At 43.8% G+C, this 19,119-nt stretch overlaps 6 protein-coding genes across 8 annotated transcripts; 3 read left to right on the top strand and 3 right to left on the bottom strand.

The window, feature by feature from the left end:
* The first annotated feature begins 4 nt into the window (after nt 1–4).
* On the top strand, nt 5–3,545 carry LOC18028787 (alpha-1,3-mannosyl-glycoprotein 2-beta-N-acetylglucosaminyltransferase). Its single transcript, XM_006411552.2, has 19 exons — nt 5–295; nt 423–473; nt 580–667; nt 824–886; nt 974–1,008; nt 1,097–1,173; nt 1,249–1,294; nt 1,413–1,475; nt 1,567–1,633; nt 1,700–1,768; nt 1,858–1,927; nt 2,038–2,099; nt 2,198–2,288; nt 2,365–2,458; nt 2,643–2,705; nt 2,785–2,823; nt 2,921–3,091; nt 3,177–3,303; nt 3,382–3,545. The coding sequence occupies exons 1-18, from the start codon at nt 227–229 to the stop codon at nt 3,291–3,293; spliced, it is 1,335 nt and encodes a 444-aa protein (XP_006411615.1). The 5' UTR covers nt 5–226; the 3' UTR covers nt 3,294–3,303; nt 3,382–3,545.
* On the top strand, nt 3,453–6,543 carry LOC18028786 (calcium-dependent protein kinase 26). The gene is made up of 10 exons (XM_024149588.1): nt 3,453–3,589; nt 4,128–4,252; nt 4,404–4,461; nt 4,558–5,132; nt 5,223–5,366; nt 5,448–5,600; nt 5,672–5,787; nt 5,861–6,028; nt 6,115–6,339; nt 6,433–6,543. Exons 4-10 carry the CDS (start codon nt 4,598–4,600, stop codon nt 6,541–6,543), a joined length of 1,452 nt encoding a protein of 483 aa, XP_024005356.1. The 5' UTR covers nt 3,453–3,589; nt 4,128–4,252; nt 4,404–4,461; nt 4,558–4,597.
* Nucleotides 6,544–6,712: 169 nt separating this feature from the next.
* Nucleotides 6,713–8,304, bottom strand: LOC18028785. Of its 2 annotated transcripts, none has more exons than XM_006411548.2 (4): nt 8,076–8,304; nt 7,333–7,961; nt 7,036–7,236; nt 6,713–6,955 (listed from the first exon to the last, which is right to left on the bottom strand). In XM_006411548.2, exons 1-4 carry the CDS (start codon nt 8,284–8,286, stop codon nt 6,914–6,916), a joined length of 1,083 nt encoding a protein of 360 aa, XP_006411611.1. In that variant the 5' UTR covers nt 8,287–8,304; the 3' UTR covers nt 6,713–6,913. The 2 variants fall into 2 exon arrangements, with proteins under 2 accessions (XP_006411611.1, XP_024005357.1); XM_024149589.1 differs by having other exon boundaries at nt 6,772–6,955; nt 7,036–7,245.
* A 170-nt stretch (nt 8,305–8,474) lies between these two features.
* LOC18028784 (aminoacylase-1) lies at nt 8,475–10,396 on the bottom strand. Of its 2 annotated transcripts, none has more exons than XM_006411547.2 (5): nt 9,719–10,396; nt 9,373–9,635; nt 9,137–9,274; nt 8,817–9,050; nt 8,475–8,732 (listed from the first exon to the last, which is right to left on the bottom strand). In XM_006411547.2, the coding sequence occupies exons 1-5, from the start codon at nt 10,311–10,313 to the stop codon at nt 8,628–8,630; spliced, it is 1,335 nt and encodes a 444-aa protein (XP_006411610.1). In that variant the 5' UTR covers nt 10,314–10,396; the 3' UTR covers nt 8,475–8,627. The 2 variants fall into 2 exon arrangements, with proteins under 2 accessions (XP_006411610.1, XP_006411609.1); XM_006411546.2 differs by having other exon boundaries at nt 8,817–9,041; nt 9,719–10,392.
* Nucleotides 10,397–10,519: 123 nt separating this feature from the next.
* LOC18028783 lies at nt 10,520–11,176 on the top strand. The gene is made up of 2 exons (XM_006411545.1): nt 10,520–10,821; nt 10,948–11,176. Exons 1-2 carry the CDS (start codon nt 10,520–10,522, stop codon nt 11,174–11,176), a joined length of 531 nt encoding a protein of 176 aa, XP_006411608.1.
* A 914-nt stretch (nt 11,177–12,090) lies between these two features.
* On the bottom strand, nt 12,091–18,526 carry LOC18028782. The gene is made up of 3 exons (XM_006411544.2): nt 18,467–18,526; nt 17,781–18,382; nt 12,091–12,500 (listed from the first exon to the last, which is right to left on the bottom strand). The coding sequence occupies exons 2-3, from the start codon at nt 18,235–18,237 to the stop codon at nt 12,100–12,102; spliced, it is 858 nt and encodes a 285-aa protein (XP_006411607.2). The 5' UTR covers nt 18,238–18,382; nt 18,467–18,526; the 3' UTR covers nt 12,091–12,099.
* Nucleotides 18,527–19,119: the final 593 nt, after the last annotated feature.

Below are 19,119 nucleotides of genomic sequence, written 5' to 3'. Positions count from 1 at the left end.
TCAAAGGAGCCATCATCTCCCAAAACGACGCCATTTCCGGACAACGACACCGTTTCGATGGTTTCAAACGGCATCGTTTCGATTTAACAGAAACTACAGTAGTAGCTCCCGGCGGCATTGGCAGCAACCAGAACCGCATCGTCGCCACCCCGTGCAACCTCCCTCGTTGGTTGGTTTATATATGATTGATTGATTCTCCTCTGTCTCTCTCCGATTCGTAAGAGACATGGCAAGGATTTCTTTTGACTTCAGATTTCTTCTCATACCGGCAGCTTTCATGTTCATCTACCTCCAGGTGAATCGCTCAATGATTTTGTTTCGATCGCTTCTTACTCCCAAATAGATTCATCGCTATTTAAAAGTCGGCTCATTTTGATTTGATCGATGTCTTTATTGTGCTCACCCTCAATCGCAATCACTAGATGAGGCTTTTCCAGACGCAATCACATTATGCAGATCGCCTCGGCTCCGCTGTAAGTCCATATACAACCAACCAGTGCTTCTGTTACTTCCAGTTCTCTGATTTGGTTATGTCTCTACTATGTATGATGGAGAGCACTTGTTAATATGTCTCTGCAGATCGAATCAGAGAACCATTGTACTAGTCAAATGCGAGCGCTGATAGATGAAGTAAGCATTAAACAGTCACGGATTGTGGCTCTGGAAGGTATCTATCCATCTTAGTGAATCCCATTCTTCTTTTCTTGTGAAACTTTTGAGATGACTAATAATCCATTACAAGTCTTCACTAAAACAAAGTTATTGGAATGGAGTAGAACACTTCTACATTGCTCTTTTCACCTTTCTACGGGTATCTTTCTAGATATGAGGAACCGCCAGGACCAAGAACTCGTGCAGCTTAAGGATCTCATCCAGACGTTTGGAAGTGCGTTGCTATCAACTGTAAAATTATTTTTCTTGCTATCTATCCTAAGAATTTTGGTAGTAATGCTTTTTTTTTTTGTTCTCTCAGGAAAAGGATTAGCAAAACTCGTTGAAGGTGGACAGGTCTGGATAAGTAGATGATTTTCTTCTTATTTGTATGTCCTTCAATGCTATCACTTTCTCTAACCTCTTTTCTTATTGGATTTAGCAGACCCCTCTGGCTGCTGTAGTGATTATGGCGTGCAGTCGTGCAGACTATCTTGAAAGGACAGTAGAATCTGTTTTAAAGTGAGATATTTAACTGTCTTAATTCTTATAGGAAAATCATTATTCAGCTGTCTAACAACTTAACCTTTTCTACAGGTATCAAAGTCCCGTTGCTTCAAAATATCCTCTATTTATCTCTCAGGTACTTAACACAGGCTTTCTGTCTTGCGTGGAATGACAGGGTGGTGGCCTCTTTACTCAGTCTTATATTCAAAATCATTACTAACCATGGTCTTAGCGAACAACATAATTTCTGACAGGATGGATCTAATCAAGCCGTCAAGAGCAAGGCGTTGAGCTATAATCAACTAACGTATATGCAGGTATTAAAAATCTACTGTGATGTTTCTCTTTACTGTTCTAGTAATTTGCTCATGTAGATACGTGAGATGAAGGCTCTTTTCCCCTTTTTAGCACTTGGATTTTGAACCAGTGGTCACTGAAAGGCCTGGGGAACTGATTGCGTACTACAAAATTGCACGTAAGGACTGGTTTCTCCTTTCTCTGCGTCCCTCCAACTCCATGACTGATATATATTTTTACACAGGTCACTACAAGTGGGCACTGGACCAGTTGTTTTACAAATACAAATTTAACCGAGTTATTATACTAGAAGGTGAGGCTTCTTACTCATTCACCCTCACTGTACATTTCGGTTGTGCGTGTGTGCAGTATTGCTTAAGGGGTTGTCTGTCTTTTTAACAGATGATATGGAAATTGCTCCAGACTTCTTTGATTACTTTGAGGCTGCAGCTAGTCTCATGGATAGGGATAGGTATGTTACCTACTGAAGCTAGGCTCTTACATGAATTTTAGTTCCCACAGAGTATACGCGTGTTTTTTTTTACTGTTTCTCATTCAATTCTGTGTGCAAACATGTGTTAGAACCATCATGGCTGCTTCATCATGGAATGATAATGGGCAGAAGCAGTTTGTGCATGATCCCTGTAAGCTTCTTCTTCTCTATGTTTACCCCGCTTCCTCTCTTTTCCTTTTTTTCCAATACCTCATTATGTCCTGCTAATGCTAGCTAAATACTCTGCAGATGCACTTTACCGATCAGATTTTTTTCCTGGCCTTGGGTGGATGCTGAAGAGAACGACTTGGGATGAGCTATCACCAAAGTGGCCAAAGGCATATCCTTATATCCGTTTTTTTTATCTCGATGACTATACTTAGACACATCCAAGAGTTTCCTTGACAAATTTACACTTACTGGGATGATTGGCTGAGATTGAAGGAAAACCATAAAGGCCGCCAATTTGTTAGACCAGAAGTCTGCAGAACATACAATTTTGGTGAACATGTTGGTACCGGACTGTGTACTAGTCGATTCTTTTGATTTCTATTAGACATGCCTCTGCTCACTGTATATGTGACTTTTGATTTCTGTTTGAAGAATGTATTATTGCAGCTTTGTCAGTCAAGACGAGATAATTGTATCTGCGTTTCCCCCGTATTCATATTACCTTGTCAATTTTATTTTGCAGGGGTCTAGTTTGGGACAGTTTTTCAGTCAGTATCTGGAACCTATAAAGCTAAATGATGTGAAGGTAAGCGCCAGTGTATATTCTTTACCCCCTTTTGTAGCATTACTACATTTTCACTGGTTTTCTAATTTCGTTCTTAAAGGTTGACTGGAAAGCGATTGACCTGGGTTACCTGACAGAGGTAATATTTATCCTTTCGTATCCTTTCACCTGTTTTGAGTGGATAATTCAGTTTTTTTTTGTCTTTTTTTTTTACTTGTTCTCTCATGTCTACAAAGGGAAACTATACCGAGTACTTTTCTGACTTAGTGAGACAAGCACAACCAATTCAAGGTTCTGACCTTGTCTTAAAGGCTAAAAACATAAAGGGCGATGTTCGTATCCGGTATAAAGACCAAGCAGAGTTTGAACGCATTGCAGGGGAGTTTGGTATATTTGAAGAATGGAAGGTAAATTTCAGAAGATAGAACTATATAATCTTCAATGATTGTAGGTCCAGAAGTGTCATATTTGTGTACCGCATTCATTGTATAGGATGGTGTGCCCCGAACAGCATATAGAGGAGTAGTGGTGTTCCGAATCCAGACTACAAGACGTGTTTTCCTGGTTGGCCCAGATTCTGTAGTGCAGCTTGGAATTCGAAAATCCTGATGCAAAACATGTGCTTCTCCAACCCTTGGCATCTTTCACATCCCTACCCATTTCTCATTGTTGTCTGCTAACAGGGTTTCACACGCAGATGAAAGCAAAAGAACTGCAGGCAGCCTTCTTCTAGCAGCTGTTAGCACTTTTGGTTGCATTATTCAAGGATGAGTTTGTCGATGGGGTTTTAACAGCTAGAAAGCTCTGGTGACATATCTCAAAGGTTTTAAAGTTACGGGAAACCCTTTAAAGGGTCAGGGAGGCTTAAACACATTTCAGTCGTCTCATAGCTGATTGTTTTGTTGGTATGTTAGATGAATGCAAATTATGCTATATAGTCTTTCTTGGATTCTATATTGCTTACGAGATACGTGTATAAAGTGATCCATGTTGCCGCCAAATTCTTATTCCTTTACGACCAAACTAATGCGTGTTTGCTTCAAAGAAGGAATATTTATGATTTCACTCCCACTTTCTTCTTTAGCGAGGGCCAACGAAGGCATCCAACCCATCTTCTCTATCACATCATAATCGCATTTCTCTCCCTCACCGGTATATACCCCGAGGCCAAGGGCTCAGGTCGGCCGTGAAAAATCTGTTCCATGAGAGGTGTATTGGGTGATAGAATCTTGATTCGTCTCATGTGATACGCACTGAATGCCCAACAGATGTGAATTTGATGAACACTACTGGACTTATATACAACAATGAAAGCAGGCCTAGGAAGAGCCCTTGTAGAGGAAACAGAGTCCAGTGCATTTTTAGATTATTCTAATAAAAGAGACTATTTTATAGATCTGTTGATGACTATTAATCAAAGGTCTCCTCTTTTGTTATTTTTAGTCAGGATGCGGAGACGTTGGCGAGCATATTGCAAAACCATGTTCAACAAAGAATACAATTCTTCATCATCGGATCTGCACCAATCTGACTGAATTTGATTCCATCCTATCATCTTTGCCTGCCTGGTAATTTACACATCCATCTCTTCCTCTAATTCTCTGTTTGATGTACTTCGACCATTGCGGTTTTTCTCTGGGACATTATTGGGTTGGGGTCTTTAGAGACATGTGGCTGCCCGTTTCGGCCTTGATGCTAAATGTGTATCCCATGTTTCAGATTGCTCTGTTTTCCTCTGATGACAAACTGATTCGGAAGGGGAGGTGAACTTAAGTTGGTAAGTAATTGGATTATGATTGTTTGATGGGTAATACATGCCGTGTTTCACTTACCATTCTTCTAATACATCTGGTCTTTCCGCGGTTTGTTTCAGCACACCAACTGGCAAAAGAGGCGCCCAGAAAGAAGCAACAATGAAGCACAACGGTGGGAACCAAGCCTGCTTCGTTCTTGGTCAAAAGACCCCAAGCATCCGAGATCTCTACTCGTTAGGACACAAACTAGGTCAAGGACAGTTTGGCACCACTTACATGTGCAGAGAGATCTCAACAGGGCGTGAATACGCGTGCAAGTCTATAACAAAGAGGAAGTTGATTTCAAAGGAAGATGTGGAAGACGTGCGCAGGGAAATTCAGATCATGCATCATCTGGCTGGTTACAAGAACATTGTCGCCATTAAAGGCGCTTACGAGGATCCATTGTATGTTCACATCGTGATGGAGCTCTGCACAGGTGGGGAACTTTTTGATAGAATTATCCAGAGAGGGCATTACAGCGAGAGAAAAGCAGCTGAGCTCATAAAAATCATTGTTGGTGTTGTTGAGGCTTGCCATTCGCTTGGTGTCATGCATAGAGATCTAAAGCCCGAAAATTTCTTGTTGGTGAATAAGGACGACGACTTCTCGCTCAAAGCCATTGATTTTGGGCTATCCGTGTTCTTCAAACCAGGTGAAAACATCTGCTGCATCTTTTGCAACATCTTTCTGTCGTACCATTTCAAGCTTGCTAAAACTCGCCTACATCAACTGCAACTTTCAGGTCAAATATTCGAGGATGTGGTTGGAAGTCCGTATTATGTTGCTCCTGAGGTTCTACTCAAGCACTATGGACCAGAGGCTGATGTGTGGACCGCAGGGGTCATACTGTACATATTGGTGAGCGGAGTCCCTCCGTTTTGGGCAGGTATGCAACCAAAATGAAATAACTATTATAAGGCTTCCAAGGTAAAACATTCTTAAAATTTTTTCTTTGCTTCAACTCCAGAAACACAGCAAGGGATATTTGATGCAGTGCTGAAGGGACATATTGACTTTGAATCTGACCCTTGGCCCCTAATATCTGACTCTGCAAAAGACTTGATCCGTGGCATGCTATGTTCCAGGCCCTCTGAGCGACTGACGGCTCATCAAGTTTTGCGTAAGTCTAACCAGTTTGTTTTTGTTTCAGGTCCCATATATGCATCTGCTTGCTTACTTACAAACTTGCAGGCCATCCTTGGATCTGTGAAAATGGAGTGGCGCCAGACAGAGCACTAGATCCTGCGGTGCTTTCTCGTCTTAAGCAGTTCTCTGCGATGAATAAACTAAAGCAGATGGCTTTAAGAGTAAGCACACGGATGCAAGCTTTTTTCGTTTATCATACATTCCATAAATGTCAACTGCTCTGCTGTGGTTCAGGTAATAGCTGAGAGTCTCTCTGAAGAAGAAATTGCTGGACTAAAGGAAATGTTCAAAGCAATGGACACGGATAACAGTGGAGCGATTACTTTTGACGAGCTAAAAGCTGGGTTGCGAAGATATGGTTCTACCCTCAAAGATACTGAGATTCGTGACCTTATGGAGGCTGTAAGCACGCTGCTCTGATCTGATCCGTGTATCTGCTCGAAATTAGTATGCTACGCATTAACCTGTGTGAAACTGTGATTTACCAGGCAGATATTGACAAGAGTGGCACCGTAGATTATGGTGAATTCATAGCTGCAACAATCCATCTGAACAAATTAGAGCGCGAGGAACATCTCCTCTCAGCCTTCAGGTACTTTGACAAAGATGGGAGCGGTTATATCACGATCGACGAGCTACAGCAAGCGTGTGCTGAACAGGGGATGAGTGATGTCTTCCTTGAAGATGTGATCAAGGAAGTCGACCAAGACAATGTGAGAGAGCCTGCACTTATGCATACATATCCTCTGACTTGGGAATTATATGGTGGTAAAAGGCCAGGGATCATTTTCTTCTTCTTCTTTCAGGATGGGAGGATTGATTACGGAGAGTTTGTAGCGATGATGCAGAAGGGCATTGCAGGAAGAACAATGAGGAAAAGCATAAACATGAGCCTCAGGAACAATGTCATCTCTTAGTAATGTACAGGTTATGTCTTTCACAGTTTCCTGTCATCTGACGTCTTTTCTAGGTAAATTCCATCGAAAGTCTTTCCCAAACTGACAGTCTACACCCGTGTGCGCGAATCCTCCCATGTTGATAGAGGTGAGTCATGAGATGCAAAAGCTACAAAGCTCCATAGAAATATGGTTTACATGGTCTGGATCCTTCCCAGTAAACATTGAATCGACAAAGGCTCTGCACTCTAAAATGTACTGATGTGTATTAACAGATAAACTGAACCAACATGATATAGGGAGTCTTATGAGATTATTGTAATTTGACTTATATGCACACATCCTATAAAGAAAACTATAAGAATGATTACTGTGGAGTTTTAGTTGATGACTATACATTTGATAGAGCAGTCTCTCTTCCCATTGTTACCTCCTGCGCAAATTAAAAGAGATATCATAACTTGACAAGGACAGAGGAGAAGAGTAGCTGTCAACAAAGATGATTACTGATACCTTTAGCTTAGAATCGCTTGAGAAGACACAGGAAGAAGTGACAGCATGGCCTGGCTCAAATAACCATCCTACTGAAAATACTCTTTCGCCGTCTTTGCTTTCTTGGAGTGAGCACCACAGCTGTTGCGGAAGCAACAAAAGATCCTTTTCTTCTCGCACAATCTCAATCACCTTCTCGCCAGTAACTTGCTGAATGCAACCCTGAAGATGCTCAAAAAATAAAAATATACCACCTTAGATTTAGTAAGGGAATGGATATACATACATATTTGAAACAAACAGGTTTGGGCAACTCACGGAATCAGGGGCGTGAAAGCTAGTAGAAGCAAGTAGAACTCTCCAAGAACCAGCTACCACTGAAGCCGCTGTGGAAGGTGTAGAAGCAAACCCGGAGCTACGGATGGCACACCCTCCGAGCTGATCGCCATCTCTGAACGGGCCGTACCACTGCTCACAGAAAACTTTGACACTCTGGAGCAACATTTTGGTCTCTGCTAAGCGGACAGCCTGAAAAATCCTCACACGAGACTCCTTGTCGTTTGGACTGATGAGGCAATGCTCCACCTCTAGGCGGTTGTTCCCCAGAGGCCACACCGCGACATAGGAGCCGGAGACAGAATAAGAAAATGCTAATGCAGAAGATTTGCTAGCCCCGGTGCTCCTCTGGTCGATGCTGTAACGGGTGGCTGCATCAGCTTCACATCCCACGGTGGGGAGGAGTTTGATGGACTTGTAAAGAAAGGTCTGTGCGTCGGGCTGGGCAAGAGTGGGACACTGCGTCTGCCAATCGAACACCTTCACTTCCCATTCTCTATAGGCTTCTGGAACCACCGATTCAGGTAGTTCCAGCGGTTTCCCTTCGCGCGAGAAATCTGCTCCGAAACCGTCCCATTCGCCAGACACATTTTGAGCGAACTCCGACCAGGCTAGAATAGAAGCCATTGCACAGAGACAGAGACACAGTTTAAACCAGAAATCCTGAATTCGCTATTACAGGATCATTCAGAATTGTGAGAGAGAGATAGATAGATAGAGCTTACGATCGAATTCAGTAGCAGGCTGGCTCTGCGCCAAGGCAATATCAGAGGAGGTTTCAGCTGAACAAGAAAGAGGAGAAATTTTGGTTCTATGAATAAACGCTAAACTGGAAGAGAAAGGAAAGGAGAGAGCTTTGAAGGAAGGCAGAGGTGGAGGTGCAGGTGTACGGTACCGCCATAAGAGGGAGCTCCCGGTTCCGGAGGAGGATAACATCGGAGCACAGCGAAAATTGATCTCAAAAAGAAAGAGAGATAGATAAGGATTTAAAGGCATCTCGTATTGGGCTCAAACTTGGATCGGTTTTCTCATACCAGTGAGCCCATTTTGTATTCCATCAACGATCTTTCGCATCTTGGTGGTAACAAAGAATTTCTTTCTAGCTTTTTCCACGGCCGGTTGAGAAAACACAAAATGAATATAGTCGATGAGCAATTTGCAAACTGTTTGTCTTATTCACCACAGCATGATGGGTTCAGATCTTATTGATTGTACACGTTTGTTACATCAAGACTTGAAGCTCAAAGGTTGTATCATGCAACAAAAAAGTGTTATTATTACAACTCATCTCGTGAGCCAATCTTGCTTTCAAATGATGCATAAGCTTTGATGATTGAAACATACACGTTGATGCCCTTCAAGTACTCAGCTTTACCCAGATACTGCAAGAAAGCAATGCGTTAGGAAATGAATAAATGATGATCCACCAAAACACAAAAGAATCATCAATTCACTTATATGCAAACCTCATTGTGGTCATGAAGCAAACTCGGGGTGTTTGATATGGGAGAGAAGCCAAAGGCGGGCACGCCAGCCTTGCGAAAGTAGCGAGCATCAGTTGATGCAGGGAAAATCTCAGGCTTACTAGTCCTACCTCCTGCTTCCTTAACAGCAGTTTCCAAGAGCCTCCACCACGGGTTTGAATCATCTGCTGCTGTAAGGAGTGGCTCCCCGGAAAGCTTCTGCTTGAACTGCCCAAGCTTAAACATCTCAAAATGAGTTAAAGTTGTCGAAAAGAGACATCCGACAGACACTGGTGTGGGGTGGCTTGAAAGATTTCTATTACCTCAAAGGACATGTTGCGCGCTGCGGGTGCCCATTCCTCCACCAAACGTCTCTCAAGTGCTTCGGAATCAACATTGGGTGGGACACGAATGTCGAAACCAGCTTCTGCCTCAGATGGTTGCAGATTCATCACGAAACCCTTGAGAGAGAGATAGAGAGAGACACGATGATAAAGAGCCAATTTTTGTGTCATTAAACAAACAAAAAGAGGAAAACTTTCAATCAAGACAATATTACAGTTGGAGAAGGTGTGCCAGCCTTGAGGAAGACCATGTTAACGGAGACAACATCGCCTTCAGCAGTGCCACCAGCTTTGAGCAGGTCAAACTGGGAAGCTCTGAATCTACGGATACTCTCGATGCTTTTGAGCAGATTCTCCATGGCAGAGTTGTCATAGAGCTTGGCACCGTGGCCAGGCGGTCCTTTAGCCTTGATCACCAGCCACCAGGGACTCCTCTCTCCATAGAATACTCTGTAACTCTCAGCAGGCGATGGCAGACCTGACGAGGAGAAAGAAACTTACTTTGTTTACTGCTTGCTTACTTTTTGATTGAACTAGAAAAAAAAAATCGAATTGGCGTACCTTCGTCGAGCACGATTGCGATGTCCAAGGACTTGAAGACCTGGGATTGGACGAACATCTCAGCGCCGTCGTGGCCGCCGATCTCTTCGTCGGGGACGAAAGAGAGATAGACGGAACGGAGAGGGCGGAAGGCAGAAGCCTGGAGCTTGCGAATGGCCTCGAGGTACTGCATCCCGACGCACTTCATGTCCTGGGAACCCCTGGCATAGATGTCGCCGCGGTGGTCGACGTGAGCGTGGAGAGGGTGGTGGGTCCACTTGGACTCCTCGAAGGGAACCACATCGGTGTGGGAGTTGAGGAGAAGGGCTGGTAGGGTTGGGTCGGAGCCAACCCATTTGAGGAGGAGGAGAGGCTTTCCCTTGACGAGCTCGATCGTCTGAGATTCCAGGGAGAGGGATTTAGCCTGGGAGTTTATAAAGTCAACGGCTTTGTAGTAATCGGGCTTGGGCTGGACCGTGTTGATTCGGAGATACTCCTGGAATCTGGAGACGATCGCGTCGCCGTCGTCGTCGGCCACCGCAGAAAGGCATAGGTGATGATGAAGAAGAACCAGCAGAAGAACCATGGGGAAGGTGAAGAAGATTCCACTACCCATAGCGATTGGGGAGAGAGAGAGAAAGCAAACTGAATTGGATTGGATGGAGCTCCCTCTCCCTCCTCCGGGGAGTAGGACAAGATGAAATGAATGGCAGTTTGGTGAATAAAAGAAAGATCAAGGGCGAAAGAAGCAGAAGAAGATATAATAACTACACTCACTCAATTTGTTGAGAGATCTCTGCGCTACGAGAGTGATGAGATGTGATGGAGGTGAGTATGAGGAAACTGGCCTTGTGGCACACGAGAACCTTCAAGCCCGTTATGACGCACGAGGAGCTGGAACCAATCATGTCGACGATGGGCTTCGTGGGTCTTCCTCCCAACCACGCCACCGGAGGAGGCTTGATCCAAGAATACGTTTTCCTCTCTTGTCCCACCAACGACGACCATCAGCCCAGGCCCAGCCTCCCCTATCCCCTCATCGATGGCCTCCATATCAACACCTACCAGGCTTTTCTTGACGCTTTGGCCTTCTTTCTCAATGTCTCTGATCTCTTCCATGTCAGGTTATACCGATCTGATTAATACATTATAGCTACCTCTGGATGGGATGTGACTCTTTTTTCTTCTTACTTACTTACTATAATATATGTGTCCTCAGCTCAAAGTGATTTTCTCAATTTTTTGCGCAGAGGAATGCCGCTGCAGCGGGTCGAGGACAAAAACAGAACGTGGCGTCGCATGGAAGAGGATGAGAGTGTGTTTGTGTACAGAGATGGGACGCTGGAGAAGTCGAGTCGCCACCTTCTGATGAACATTAATGAAGAAGACGCAGAGACACAGACACCATTTCTCATCCACCAGAAATCGCTTCCTCACTGCACCTTACTTCCCCTAACAGACATCATAGTCTGGTTTTGATTTATTTATTTGGACATCTTCTCTAGTTCCTAATTACTAGTAACCAGTAGATGGCAGGGTTTCACTTCTCTAGCTTGTATGATCTTCACCGGTGCCGAATGAGATGGACCTGAAAAACGATCAAATTCTTTTCCTTTTTTATACTCCCTCCGTTACTATATAATGAATTTTTTTTTTAGGGTGAATTGTATCTCTGAGTGTGAAGCTGCATTAACTGTTCTCAGTCGATATCTTGGAATCCCCCACGCTTCTATATATTGCTCCTCAGCATCTAACTTTCACGAGTTGATCACTCTTGCAAATGGGTTGTGTTGACTGCATATATCCATCAATCCTATGAGGGGTGTGTTTTCATCTCAAAGACTATTTTCAGCATTTTTTATAATTTCTTTTTTTTGTGTTGCCCAACTTATTTATGTCTTTATAAAATCCTTTGGTGATATAGAGGAGAAATCCCCACTAAAGTTATCGGAGAGGTAAGATACCTCTAGACTAGTATATAGTTACCATGCTGCTCTATCAACTCTTGAGTCAGTCCTCAGATGAAGACTCTTGGTTGCTGTAAATATATACAACTTTCTATTATCTGTCAGATTTGCTTTCTCTGTACGTAAGATGAATCATGCCAGAAAATTTTTTTTTTTTTTTAAAAATGATTGCAAGGATATATTCCATGTATCATAAAGACGATGAAGGAGGAAAAAACTGTTGGAAATTCAAGTTTAAAGACATGTCCGATACAAGAGTGTTGATCCAGGAACATCTATTGTCTAAGAGATTTTAGAGATTCTTCGTGCTCATAGAAAAATAAAATAGAAACAATACAGTAAAGGGGTGGAGCAGAGCCAGTTTATATCAATCTGACATAGATAGGATGAATGTTTTGGGAGTTCAAGAGAAAAAAACAGGCGTCGAATCATATATTAGTCTAGTTTTGGTGGAAACCAGTAAGGAGCCGGGAAAGTTCTGTCTACACCCGTCGTCACGTACTCTTCATCATCCATGCAGTGTCTACCCATGTTGTGGTTGCCTAAGTGATAGACGCAGTTTGGGCGCTGGTCATATAAGCAAGCAGCCGGGAGACAAAAAGGTTCGGCCTTAGAGAGGAAAATGCAGATACCTCCAAAGTCTTTAGTATTGACAGCCTTTCCTTCCTTGTCTAGCCTCAACACATGGAAGTAGTCCCACTCCACTCTCCCCTTCAAAAGAGGGTTGCTCTCTGAGAACCATTTCACCATAAAAGTCTCGCCTGTGTGTGACGACTCCACTAAGTAGTGCTCCATCCTGCAACACGAGTCCAACAGATTCCACTCGGACTTTCTCACTACCTCGCTTCTGACAAATTCATCCAAACTCTCCACATACATTATTGACAATACAAAGGAGAAGACAACTGAAATGAAGTCTTTGACTCGGCCTTCTACCGTCGGCCCATCAAAAGGAATTCAAGCCCAAGACGAGCCCATCTCCTCTGCAACAACTCCAACGGTCACAAGAATCAAAAACAGAGTCAGAACAGGACAAAACCTAGAACTAAAGAACAAGTTTTCCCCTCTTCTCTTGGATCGTGAGCATTGACGTGACATTGCTACCTGTCTGTAGTCTAGAATCCTCTATTGTCTAGTATAAAAGCTCATGCTTGTAAAACCCTAATGATTATTCAAGAAATGAAGTTCAAAGTTTCATTCTTTTTCTCTGTTCTTGAGCAAATCTAGTCTCATTTTGTCCTTGCTTACATGGTATCAGAGCCAATGGAAGGGGCTCCATCACAGGCTAACGCCGCTTCCGCTACAGCTCACTCCGATGGCATCACTACGGTTACCTCGGTGTCTACTTCAGCCGTCACTACGGCATCTGCTCTGGTGATGTCAACGACACCACCGGTTGTTCTCCAAGCTCCTCCGCAGGTCTTTCAGACCCCTCCGCCTCCCTTTCAGGCCGCATCTGCGTCTGCATTCCCACATCAGCTTCAAGCTGGAAGCTTTACTCCGAGCTACACTCCGGCGGCCTTGTCTATCACGCAGGTTGTCACTCTTAAGCTCAATGACTCCAACTACTTGTCATGGAAGCTTCAGTTTGAACAGTTTCTACAAAGTCAGCTCCTTTTGGGGTATGTGACCGGTGCTGTTCCAAGACCTTCACCAACAGTCATGGTTCGAAATGGTGAGATGGTTTCTGAAGTGAGTAACCCAGACTTTCTCAAATGGGTTCACACAGATCAACTCATTATGGCCTGGATCTATGGATCTCTGTCTGAAGATGCTCTCAAAAGTATTTACGGCCTCCATTCTTCTCAGGAGGTGTGGTTTTCCTTGGCCAAGAAGTACAACCGAGTCTCTGCTACTAGAAAGTTGGAAATCCAGAGTAGGATTCAGACAACTGCAAAGGGAAACCGGCCCTTAGCTCAATACATTGCAGAAATAAAGTCGCTTTGTGACCAGCTTGACTCTATTGGGTCTCCAATCACTGAACATGAGAAGATCTATGGCATTTTAACTGGTCTTGGTAGAGAATATGAGTCCATAGTCACAGTCATTGAACACACAATGGACTCTCAATATGGACTTAGCTTCGAAGATGTGGTGTACAAACTCACAGGATTTGATGAGAAGCTGCAAAAGTACTCTGCAACGACTGAGGTTAATCCACATCAGGCCTTCTATACAGCTAGAGGAGGTTACAACAACAGAGGTCGAGGCTCAGCTGGCGGTGGATATCGTGGACGTGGCTCTTACTCCACCGAAGGACGCGGCTTCCCTCAACAGTTTGGTCAGGGAAGTGGCTGAGGCTCTACTCCCACTGGACAACGGCCTACATGTCAAATCTGTCACAAATATGGTCACAGTGCTGAGAGGTGCTTCAAGCGCTTTGATAAGGAATACGAAACACCATCTGAATCTCTTCCTCAAGCTATGGCTGCAATGAAGCTTTCTGGACCTCCACAACCAAATCCTGGAGCTGAGTGGTACCCGGATACTGGTGCAACCCATCATGTCACCAGTTCGGCTCACCACCTTGACACTACTCAGCCTTACACCGGTTCAGAGGGCGTTATTGTTGGTAATGGTGATTTTCTCCCTATAACTCATATTGGGTCTGTTGCTCTTCCATCTGTTTCAGGTAAATTGCCTCTTACAGATGTTCTTGTTTGCTCTGGGATTACTAAGTCTCTTCTCTCTGTCTCAAAGCTTACAGATGACTATCCCTGCAAATTTGTCTTTGATTCTCATTCTGTGTGTGTTAAGGACAAGAGCACAAATCAGCTTCTCAGTCAGGGCAACAAAGTTGAAGGGCTGTATCGGTTAGAGGAGACTTCTCCAATGGTGTATTACTCGTCATGGCAACAACAAACAAGTGACTCCGTATGGCACCAGAGGCTTGGCCATCCTCACCATCAAGTCCTGCGACATCTATCTTCTATCAAAGCTATCTCTTTCAATAAAGTCACCTCATCGATGTGTGAGTCATGCCAGTTGGGAAAGACCTGCAAACTACCTTTTTCTAAGTCTCTTTTTCATTCCAGTAGACCTCTTGAGAGGATACATTGTGATGTCTGGGGTCCTGCACCTATTGTATCAGTTCAGGGGTTCAAATATTATGTTGTATTCATCGACAATTACTCAAGGTTCTGTTGGTTCTATCCTCTTAAAATGAAATCTGATGTGTTCTCTATCTTTAAAACGTTCCAACAACTTGTCGAGAATCAATTCAATCACAAAATCAAGGTGTTTCAATGCGATGGAGGTGGAGAGTTCATAAACAAATCGTTCATTGAGCACTTTGCAGTGTGTGGTATTAAACACCATATCTCATGTCCACATACTCCTGAGCAAAATGGCCTTGCAGAAAGAAAACATAGGCATATCATGGAGTTGGGAATGTCTATGCTCTTTCAAAGCCACTTGCCACAATATCTGTGGGTTGAAGCTTTGTTCACTGCAAACTTCCTTTCAAATCTTCTTCCTACATCAGTTCATGATGATATGGTGAGCCCTTATCAAGTTCTACACGGTGAAGCACCTGTTTACACGGCTCTTCGTGTGTTTGGTTGTGCTTGTTATCCCAACCTTCGTCCTTATTCTCACAATAAGTTTGACCCCAAGTCGCTTCTCTGTGTTTTTGTTGGATACAATGAAAAGTACAAGGGCTACCGTTGTCTCCATCCACCAACCGGAAGAGTTTATATCAGTCGCCATGCCTTGTTTGATGAGTCAAGGTTTCCTTTCATGGATACTTACCAAGCCTTGATACCTGAAGCTACAACTCCTCTTCTTTCCGCTTGGAGATCAACGCGTCCTGCTTCACGCGAGACTCCGGATGACTCAGATAATTCTGTGTCCGAGGATATTGTTCCAATACAAGAAATTCAGATTGGTGATATTGCTGTACCTCTGTCTGCAACAAATGTGACACCACACAATGACCGTATCTCCTCTCCTCTGACTGTGAGATCATCTTCAGTCACCACCAGCCCATCATCCTCTGGTTCCTCTAGCTCGGAAAGATATACAACCAGTTCTTCAGGGATCTCCACTGAAGACAACAGCTCTGAGGATCCTGGAGATACCAACACCAATATGCATCCAATGCGAACTCGAGGAAAGGATGGTATACGCAAACCCAATCCTCGTTACATACTCTTTGCCGTAAAGGACATTCCTCAGGAACCAAAAAACAGTGGCTCAAGCTCTCAAACATCCAGGTTGGACTGCAGCTTGTGAAGAAGAACTCGAAACTTGTCATGAGACAGATACTTGGACTCTTGTCCCACCTCCAGCTGATGCAAACCTTCTTGGTTGTCGTTGGGTTTTTAAAACCAAATTGAATGCAGATGGTACTCTGGATAAACTCCGTGCTCGCCTGGTAGCCAAAGGCTTTGATCAAGAAGAAGGGGTTGATTTCTTGGAGACTTACAGCCCTGTTGTTCGGACTGCAACAGTTCGAATGGTTCTTCACACTGCAACAGTTGAAGGTTGGCCTCTTAAGCAACTAGATGTAAAGAATGCCTTTTTACATGGCGATTTACAAGAAACTGTGTATATGACACAGCCCCCAGGATTTGCAGATAAAGATCATCCGGATTATGTCTGTAAGTTGAACAAGGCCATTTATGGACTTAAACAGGCGCCCAGGGCATGGTTTGATAAATTTAGCACGTATTTGCTTGCCTTTGGGTTCATCTGTAGTCCATCCGATCCTTCTCTGTTTGTATACATACACAACAATCAAGTGATGCTCCTTCTTCTATATGTTGATGATATGGTCTTAACAGGAAATGATTCAAGACTGATGCAGGCCTTTATTGATTCATTAAGTGCAAAATTCAGGATGAAGGATATGGGGCCTTTAAGCTACTTCTTGGGGATTCAGGCTCAGTTTACTCCATCGGGGCTGTTTCTCAATCAAGAAAGATATGCGACTGACTTACTCATCAATGCAGGAATGCTTGACTGCTCCCCAATGCCTACTCCGCTTCCTCTACAGCTTGACAAAGTTCCTAATCAGGATGAGGAGTTCTCTGATCCGACATACTTCAGGAGTCTTGCAGGTAAACTTCAATACCTTACCTTGACAAGACCTGATGTTCAATATGCCGTGAACTTTGTCTGTCAGAAGATGCACAAACCATCGGTTTCAGACTTTACCCTTCTAAAACGAATCCTGCGATACATAAAGGGTACACTAGCAATGGGTCTTTACTTTACAGCTGAGTCTGATTACACTCTTCGAGCTTATAGCGACTCAGACTAGGCCGGTTGTCGAGACACACGAAGATCAACCGGTGGTTTCTGCACTTTCATAGGCTCCAATATCATTTCATGGTCAGCTAAAAGACAGTCTACAGTTGCTCGTTCCTCTACAGAGGCCGAGTACAGATCCTTATCAGATACAGCTGCAGAGCTTGCTTGGATTTCTAATCTACTTCGTGATGTAGGAGTTCCACAGAATGAACCAGCAGAGGTTTATTGTGATAACCTGTCTGCTGTTCAACTCACGGCAAATCCAGTGTTTCATCCCAGAACAAAACACTTTGAAACACACTTTCACTTTGCTCGGGAAAAGGTTGCTTTGGGTTCTCTGGTCATCAAACATGTTCCCTCAAGTCACCAGCTCGCCGATATTTTTACCAAGTCTCTCCCTCAAGCTGCATTCACTTCTCTTCGGTTCAAACTCGGAGTTGACTTGCCACCCACCTCGAGTTTTCAGGGGGGTATTGACAATACAGAGGAGAAGACAACTGAAATGAAGTCTTCGACTCGGCCTTCTACCGTCGGCCCATCAAAAGGAATTCAAGCCCAAGACGAGCCCATCTCCTCTGCAACAACTCCAACGGTCACAAGAATCAAAAGCAGAGTCAGAACAGGACAAAACCTAGAACTAAAGAACAAGTTTTCCCCTCTTCTCTTGGATCGTGAGCATTGACGTGGCATTGCCATCTGTCTGTAGTCTAGAATCCTCTATTGTCTAGTATAAAAGCTCATGCTTGTAAAACCCTAATGATTATTCAAGAAATGAAGTTCAAAGTTTCATTCTTTTTCTTTGTTCTTGAGCAAATCTAGTCTCATTTTGTCCTTGCTTACATACATATCCTTCACCACGCGACGTTCTGGATACCACAGCATCTGCAGCTTCGGTTTGTCCCTGTGTCTCCCAAGATCCCATGATCCTGTGTAGTTGCCCCCAGAAGCGGGCATCGAGAACATCTCATCTTTCTTGGAGTACATTACATGGGAGGAGTAGAAGCTGGGGTCTGTGATCCTGATGTTGGTCCACTCGCAATTTCTCTGAGCAGGCCTGCACAAGCTGAGTTGAGGTCCCAAGAACTTGATAGCTACGATGCAGTCTTCATCCTCGGGAGAAGAGGAGGACATGGCCACGTTGGTTACAATTTGGGTCTGACAATACGGCAGAGTTTCAAGAGGAGGCAGGGGAATGCGTTTTGGGTCTGTATCCGATGCATTCCGGTCTAGGTCATCTTGAAGACGCACGACCCCATTCTTCAAAGTTGCTACCCAGCCATGGGATGCTCCTATGGTTCCCATCTCCTTAAATAACTCCATAGGCGCCTTCTTTTCCTTGAACTCTGCCCCTCTGGCATAGCTGAAAAATGGCTAGACTTCCAACATCTCCATCTCTCGAAGTATATCCACAAGGTTCAACTTCAGATAAGAAATCAGAGAAGCACCGAGCGGTGAGGAGGTGTCTCTGCGGAATCAGAAGGTATTAAATCAGACATCAAAAACAGAGCAAAAACACAATCCCGAGACAAGAGAAGATGAGACAGATTACCCGGACAGATAGCTTCGACTTCGAGAGCCAGATTCGGCTGAGAGACAGAGACATGGCGGCTGCTTTTTGCTGAGGACCGATGATGAGCATATGGAAACTGGAAATAACGGAGTAAATAACCTTACCCGCTGATTGACTTTCCTAATGATAACCATAGTGAATATACCATTTTCCCACGAGAGTTATTAGTTTGATTCTGTTTTGTGATACTTATCATAAGATCGATATGTATTAAAGCAAAATTCATTTTTTTTTTTTTTAAACAAAAAGTGGAATTACATTCAGATAAGACCGACCTAATCTGACTACCAACTTCTTCATCTTCTTGTCCTTAATTCCTCTGTCAGTCGTTTCTCTTCTTCATAAGTTCATTCAAAAGTGGCATGTTCATTTGTGTTAATGACCAGGAGAAGTGCGGACCAACCCTGTTTATTTCCCTGATGCAATCAACCCCTACAACGACTTTCTATTTATTGCCTGTTGACACAGATTCATCTGCTGAGTGCTGAGGATGAGTGACTGCACTTCAACGGCAGAGTACTGAAGCTTTTCATTCACGGGGACAGCTGAAAAGCCAGACAAGAAGGAAAGAAAGAAGATTCATTAGATGTGGCTATATCAGATACAGAATAACCAGATGGGAGCAATTACGT

This window comes from Eutrema salsugineum, unplaced genomic scaffold (assembly GCF_000478725.1).
Source record: "Eutrema salsugineum unplaced genomic scaffold, Eutsalg1_0 scaffold_1, whole genome shotgun sequence".
NCBI lineage: Eukaryota > Viridiplantae > Streptophyta > Magnoliopsida > Brassicales > Brassicaceae > Eutrema > Eutrema salsugineum.
This window is presented reverse-complemented; position numbering and strand designations above follow the sequence as displayed.